Below are 8143 nucleotides of genomic sequence, written 5' to 3'. Positions count from 1 at the left end.
AAACACCACAAACAAACTAAAAAAGGTAAAAAAAAAAAAAAAAAAAAAAACACAAACAAACAAACAAAAAAAAAACAACAAAAATAACCTTAAACGAAGTTGGATCACAAGCAATGAAAGAGAGAAAGCCAAAAATACAACAAAAAATAATGAGATGAAGTAAAAATTAAGCAAACTGAGGTGGAAAAGGCCTGAAAAAACCATACTGATGCATTTTAATCTAAGGAGGGACACAGAAAAGACCATTTTGATTTTCCAGTCTAGTGCCTGCAGTAATATGGCAATTGTATCAGAAATTCATGTAGAATTGTATTGAACTTCACCTTACCTTACAATTTTCACCTGAGAGATATTAACTCATCCTATCCAAAAACCAAAATGAATTGTCTTGTTAAAAACACCTGCTCCAGGACATAGTCCCATTTCAGCATGAATAATTATTCATGTCCAACACTTAAATACTCATATTGTACAAATTTTCATGTTACACACAGAAAAAGGAATTGTTTGTAGTTACAGTATTATTCTACTTACAGTTACGAATATTACTCCAGTCAATTTTAGAAAAAAATGGATGGCAGCAGAGTCCCTCATAACCCAGCCTTTCCTTCTGCCCACAAAGCAGGCTCTGGATCAGATCAAGAAATTCACTACTAACTTTCACGTCCTCTGGGAACTTCAGAAACCTCTGCATTAGAAAGAAAAGGATTTCTGCTCAGTAAGAAACCAGTCCCAGAACAATAAGCTTGAGTTTCATTATTCTGAGATACGTTAGGCACAAAGGATAAACATTTTTAGCATACAGATAAAAGTATTGTTCCCTTTTTCCAAATAGGCTTTTATATACGTTTACTGCAGTAAAGATAAGAACAGCAGAACAACCATTCCCCATCAGATGAGTGGTAGTCCCAGATCACCTTATACTGAACACAAAGGGAAGAGTGAAACAAAACATGCCCCCAGAAAACTCTCCCAAAATTCCAAGGATTTGTGGCTTAAGATTTTTTCAGCCAGGGATGACATCTTTGTATTTGCCAGATCCCAATTAATTCTACTTCTGTGAATTTTTCTAGTCACTCCTTGAACACATAAATGCTCAGTAGCTGCAGACTTGCAGCAGAGCTCCCCAGCACAAGACTGTGGTGCATGGAGTGTCCTTTTTTGTTCATAAGTCATTGCTGGCTCCTTTTATTTGATGTCCCTAATTCCCATGTTAGAAAAGATAATAGGTAAGCATTTTTTTTCACTTCCTCTCAGGTACATTATTTTTTTTTTTTATCTTTCCTGCTAAGTCGTACCACTCTATGTGCTGCTTTTTGAACTGTTTCTAAGAATTAAAGTAGCATTTTCATAAATTATAAGATCAAGATACGGTTCTTGAGCCCACCACTGAGTAAAGTTGGGATACTTTTCCCCTTTACATGCATTGATTTAAATTTACTTACACTAAATTCCACATGACATTTTAAAACTTGCAAACACTCAATATCCTCAAATCTCTCTGCAGCTCTTCATAGCTGGACCTTGCCTTTACTACCCAGACACAGTAAGATTCAGAAACTTTATCAATCCACAATTCATCCTTTCCATCCCTTTTCTAGATTACTTTGGAAATGCTGCAATTACAGTTGCTGAAGATGGGCAGCAATATCTTTTTAATTCATGCACTGCAGGTGGTTATTTTTAGACATCTGTTACAAAAAATAACTTGATATCTACAATACAGAGACATATAAAACCAATATAAAGCACAAATTCTAATTATTTTATGAACAAAGAGACACCCATAACCTTCTTTTCTCAACTGTGAAAACACCATCTTTAGTTACAGCCTTTTTATTCAAGAACATGAACAGAGTTCTCTCTACCTGGAAGTTCATGATGTTATTGAAAGTTTTTGCTGAAGTCCCTTCAGTGAATGGAGTTCTTCCATAAATCATCTCATACGCAATGATTCCCAGGGACCACCAGTCACATTCTGGGCCATAAGAAGCTTTCCCATCCCCATTCAACCCCGTCAGCATTTCTGGTGCCATGTAGTCAGGTGTGCCAACAGGCAGCTTGGCATTTACCTAGAAGCAAAGATATCCCAAGTGAAACTACTGCACTTGCTGTTCACTCTCATCATGACAACAAAACAAATGGGTGATTTTCTTGTTTTTTTTTCTTTTTTAAATGAGAGACAATTTTCAGAGCCCCACAAGTGAATTTTAAGTAAGTAATTTTAAGCAAGGCTGTTAAGCAAAAAAGTATAAGGTTAAGGAGACTGCTGATAAACAGAGAAAGCAACCTATTTGGTATAAAGAGAGTCAATTATCAGAGCTGTTACTAGAAAGTACAAAGAGCTAAAGTAGAAAAACAGCATTCTAAAAAGCTACTTGGGATGTGACTCATTTCACTCAAGAGCTCCTGGTCTTCAAAACTATGCCATCTTAGTTACACCAAATACACTTTTCAGTCCAATTATGAATTATAAATCCACGTCCTTCTTTAAACTCAGCATTGAACTGTTGCAGGAATCTCTAGAGATGATTTCTGTATTGCAGTGCAGCACCATGAGAAAGTAACTTGCCCTTCCCTTACCTGTAGATATATATTTGTTTATTACAGTTTTAATACAGAAATATATATATCTACTGAGAGCTGCAAGAGATACTCAAGCTCACGTTTGAAGAGTCGTTCATAAATTGAAAAATATAATTGTGAGTAGATTCCAGATTGGACAAGAAAGGCAGAAGAACAAGGTGTAATCAAGGAACAGCTATAAACTTAGTTTCCCCTTTGTGACTGGACTAGCCAAACAAAACTTTGACATAGACCCAGTTTAAATCCCCAGTATTACCGTTTTGTTTGAGGTCATTTTGGCAGCTGACCCAAAGTCTACCAGTTTTATGTGTCCCGTTCGGTCGATAAGAATATTCTCTGGTTTGATGTCTCTGTAAGCAAGAAGCAACCCATCAGTATCCTTCCACAACCTCCCCACACTCACACCTGCATAACAGGACAACCCTGATCAGCTACACTCAGCTGGGTGTTCACCTGCATAAAAACTTAACAAGTGGGAGTCTTATTTCCAACTCTTGTTCTGTTTCCAAGCAAATACTAAAGTAGTAAAGCTCGCCTTATTTCATAATTTAATTTCTGTTAATAGTTACTTACAGAAGATGGAAAGAGATGGTGGGTTTGCACCTTGACTACATCATAACTGAGTTACAGTGAAATTCTTCCCAAATTTCTTCACAGCTTATTCTGTAAATCTTTCAAATCTAGGCAGCTACCTTGCATTAGCAAGCCACAGCCTATGCTCTAAGTGCAGCCACTGCAGCTGCTTGGAATATAAAATACTTCCTAATATTTCCACAGCCTTAGAACAGAATAATCTTATTAAACACCAATATGATTTGAAAATGTATACAGTAACAGCTTTCAAGCCTTGGTTTGATCTTTAGAAAGCTCTGTGATATTTAACCACTCCATCAACCTATACTGCCCTGTTCACCAATCAGCACACAACAAGTTTGAACAATTACACACGTTTCCTGTACTACCTGGTGCTAAAAGCAACAACCTCCAGAAAAGATTTTAATTTTTTATAGTGCAACATTAAGGCTTCTTTTTACTAAGCCTCCAGAAAATATATGTAACAATCCTTTCTTGATATTAGCTTGAACTTCACATCAAAGTTGGTGCCTTTAGCTACAATTACAGTTTGAGTCTGATTAATTTTCTAATCTTCTCTCCTGATACACCATGTGAAATACTGTCCCAAAAGAGGACAGAATATTAGAAAACAAAGAACGCATCATTCCAGAATACTTTTTCTGGAATGATATTGATCAAATATTACGTGCAATGCAAAGCCATCTTCACCTACCTGTGTACATAACCCATCTGATGGACGCTGTGAATGGCTAAAACCAGCTCTGCAAGATAAAACTGCACCATGCTTTCATCTAGTTGCTCCTCGTATCGGTTTAAGAGTGACAGTAAGTCCCCTCCAGGCTGATACTCCATAACCTACATAAAATTTTAAAGGAACGGATATAGTTCATGAATATAAAAGATATTCCACACAACTCCTCATATTGACACTAGGCACACATCAAAAAGTGGCATTTAATGCAGGAAAACACATAGAAGACGAGCACATTTCAACCATCATGTTGCTCTTCAACCTAACAATGGCAATGGTGTTCAACAGAGGAGAAAAGAAACAAAGACTAGGCATTACCAAGTACAGATTTTTCTTGTCTTGAAACGCATATTGTAACTGTGGAATCCATGGACTGGTGCTCTGGGATAATATGTTGCGTTCTTCCTCAAAAAATGACACCTAAAAAAAAGGAAGTGTTCCATTATATCATGATGAAAATGAGTAAGAACACATTAGAATCCCCTAGTTTTAGAAAGGCTTGAGTCTGTGCCAAAGGCACACAACACAAAAAAATTACACACAAAATATTAAATGCTATTTCCTTGTGATGGGCACCTTAAAAAAGTTGTTCTACTCCTCTGCTCTCCTCCCACCTCCCGCCGCCTAGTTTGCTTTCATCTGAATAGTCCCTGAAGCAAAGGTCAGCCTTCCTTTCAAAGTGGTGAAGTATCTACCAGTCTGGTGTGCAATCTTGGTTATCCTCACCTGGACTGGCCCTAATGAAATAAAACTAATCTCTAAAGAATCAGACAAGGAAGAAAAGAAACTAGAGCAATTATGAGGTTGCATCTTCCAGCTAATTCAGGCATAAATTCATTGAAAGGTACTAAAATACAAGACTGCCTTGAAATCATACTCTAGCAACTATTTAATTATTCAGATGTGCAGCCAAACAGTAAGAAAATAATTTTATTACATACTGCAAGTTCATTTAGATCAATATTCCCTACTTTCACTGACCCACGTTCAACAAGATCGAGCAAGTGTCATACTGAGGGTAGTGTCAGACTTTGCTTTCTTGTCAACTTGTACCATAGGAAGAGTAATTTTAGTTTATCTTCATTTCTGGTAGCTACACACATGCCAAGGGATTTCTGGAGCAACCACACTGCACCATATACTGGGAACAACTGATACAGACATCGCTGTATAAATTCATGAGGTCTTTCATGGGGTGTCTCTGTCCCACTTGTCATCTCATGTCAGTGAAAGATTAAATTCTGTTTCTCACCAAACTATGATAACAACCCCCATTATCCCTTTTTAAGTTTTCAAGTAACACATTTCTCAAGCTAGTGAGAGGCTCTCCATAAAAATCCAGTCACCACAGTTTGCCTTCACACCCACTCTTGACATTCTACGTCACTCTTTAAAATAAAACATACCCTTAATGAATAGACTGCCTGAAAATTTAAGCCATCATCAAGCTGATCAATACTGATACCAGTATTTTCTTCATCTGTTTTTTCTTGTCTTACAATTAGATAATAAGCTCTTTAGGACAAGGGCCATTTTTGGTTTGGATGGCACTTCACCCAATAGACCCATCATCTATGATGGCTTTTAAACACAGCAAAACTACACACAAATACTTTACTTCACTGAAACGCAGGGTGATCCTTGTTAACATACACTTCTAATGAATTCTAACAGTAGAGGCAAAAAGGACATGTTCAACAAATTGTAATTTATTGTTCTATTGTCATAACAGAAAAAATATACATACGTGCTCCTGTGCCAGCAAGGACTCTTTGCTCATCACCTTCATAGCATATACATCACCAGTAACTTTCTCTCTTACTACTTTTACATCTGCAAAGTGACCACAGCCAACCACAGTCTTTACTTCAAAATCCTTCACACTGGGTTGCAGTTCCCTTAATTCAGCTATAGTCTCTGCATCTATAAAAATAAAATACTTATCTTTACATCAGCCAACTGGCATTTCGTTACAAACACAATACCAAAAATGGAGAATGAAACAAAAAAGCCCCAACATTTAGTTCCAGGTTCTCGAGAAATGTAAAATCATTCCAGAATATGATTCTTCAAAAAAAATAAAACCAGCATGCATAAGAACTAAAAAAAAAAGGCTGTATCAATGCATAGTTAAGACTGAAATATGGTACATACAAAAGAATCAGGAAATGTTAAGACAGTTCCCATAGCAACCATAATTCTGTCCCATTCACAACATCACAGGCTGATAGACTCTTTTGTTTCTAATTTCTTTCCAACCTCCCTTTACCAATACAAAGTCTATTCCCCAAACACAAGGGCTTTGCCCAGCAGAGCTCTCCGAGCCAAGTGGCAGGTTCTTCTCCTCTGCCTGTGGGAGGCACTAGTCCATTGTCTAACAAATAACGGTAGACACTTGCTGCAGATATTCAGTTCACTTTTTCCCTTGATGAGTTTCAACCATCATGCACTGTGATAATCAATTGCTCATGGTAGAGTGTTCTAAAAATTCTTCAGACTAGCAGAAGACGACTCTCTGCTAATAATAGCTAGAAACTGTTGAATGGAACTATTAGAGAAGGAATGATAAGTTACTTTTAACCAAATCCCTTCCTGGTATATGTTAATAGAAAAATTAAATTTTTTCTTTTCCTTTTCCCAAAAAAAAATCTGAGCACATTATCAGTAAAATATTTACTCCATCAGAAATTATACTTGTGAAGCACAAAATTACTATTTACACATGCAAAATTTGGATAACATATGGAATCCAAAAGCTAACTTCAAGCTGAAAGAGCCAAGGATTACCAAATTCCTTTCCTGAATTTATTTTCCTCATACCTCTAGCCACTGTCCTGCTGTCAACTTCTGACATCCTTCTATCGTGCGTACTTGAAGCTTTGCTGCATGCAGTACTCGGACACTTTTAAAGACAGTGCCTCCTCAACTATAAATATAGCACAGACTAAGAAGGATGCAAATTTGAGTCACAGCACTTCAAAAGTCACTTGTACTTTACTTTTTTGGACCTGAACAAAGCCTTACTAAGATTGGCAAAATCCTCTTTGCAATGTTGAGTCTGCCCACAAAACGTCAGATGCTCAAAGTCCTGGGTTATGATCATTAAATGAATCAGAGCAACTAAAGCGTTACTGAAATGCCCAGATTCTGAAGAACTCTTGTAAAATGACACCAGAAAATTAGTCTAAACAAACTTACATTTCTTCACAAAGTTGCCAACGTGTTTATTTTTCATTAAAGCAGGGTTTCTGCATTCTTCAAAAAGAATGAATAAAGAATCAAGGATGCCTTCTCGGGAGAGAGGAGACATCTGCTGTTGAGTCACAAAGAGTGGCTTCCCCTAGGAAAAAAAAGAAGCAACAGCAGATGGAGTCTCAGACAACAATGAAAAGCCTCAAATCAATAACATATGTATAGAGCAGATTATATATTATCCATTTAAAAACCATGACTTCAGAAATTAGACAAATGATACAGAAGTGTGAGGTCAATATATCAACTCACTATATCTATCTGTAACAGCAGCCACAGGTATTTTACTTTTAGACAAAGCAATCCTTTAAAGATTGTTAAAGTTTTCACAGCTTTCTTGAAACTATCTACATCCTACTGATGAGTCTGATCTGACTGGATTTTTTTCTTGGAAGTTGTACCATGTGGTTTTCTGCATGGTACAAATAGTTTAAGGAATCAGTACCAATATTAGCTCCAGAAGGAAAAGCCCCTGAAGCTCCAATGATCACATAGCAGCTGGTGAGGTGAATCCATCTCACAACAAACTCTGCACAGCCCGTGAAAAAAATGCAAGCACAGGACATGGCCTACCATATTCTGTCTTTATGTGGGAAAATCCACTCAGGCTACAATATTAATAGATGCACATAAACGTAAGCTCAGCTACTCTCCACTTTGTGCAAACTAGAGAGACACTTTGAAAATCAACATGTTATACCCTTCTTCTACCCCTTCCTCCACAGAATCACGCAGGCACGCCTGGGGTGTCCACAGGAACCAGCAAAACGATTTTGATACGCTGGCTATGGACACAGACAAAACGCGGTAACGGGCTAACCCCAGCCCAGAGAGTCTTTACCTGAAAGAGCAGATTCAGCCGAGAGACGCGGCTGGCGATGGGCTCCAGCGGTCCTGCCTCCACCGGATTTCGGGCACCGCATTTAAACTTCAACATCTTCACAGGTTACCTTGTGTGAAAGAGCACCTGAAAAAGAG

At 37.5% G+C, this 8143-nt stretch overlaps 1 protein-coding gene across 1 annotated transcript; it reads right to left on the bottom strand.

The window, feature by feature from the left end:
• Nucleotides 1-534: 534 nt before the first annotated feature.
• Nucleotides 535-8102, bottom strand: LOC103770881 (citron Rho-interacting kinase-like; the record flags this gene model as incomplete). Its single annotated transcript, XM_008938161.1, has 8 exons — nucleotides 8007-8102; nucleotides 7112-7253; nucleotides 5661-5836; nucleotides 4232-4333; nucleotides 3875-4017; nucleotides 2843-2936; nucleotides 1869-2072; nucleotides 535-688 (listed from the first exon to the last, which is right to left on the bottom strand). Coding segments are annotated over exons 1-8 (1111 nt in total), but the record flags the coding sequence as incomplete, so codon positions are not given.
• Between the last annotated feature and the right edge of the window lie 41 nt (nucleotides 8103-8143).

This window comes from Merops nubicus, unplaced genomic scaffold (assembly GCF_000691845.1).
Source record: "Merops nubicus isolate BGI_N331 unplaced genomic scaffold, ASM69184v1 scaffold52883, whole genome shotgun sequence".
Lineage (NCBI taxonomy): Eukaryota > Metazoa > Chordata > Aves > Coraciiformes > Meropidae > Merops > Merops nubicus.
The sequence above is the reverse complement of the archived record's forward strand: the minus strand, read 5'-3'. Positions and strand labels throughout refer to the sequence as shown.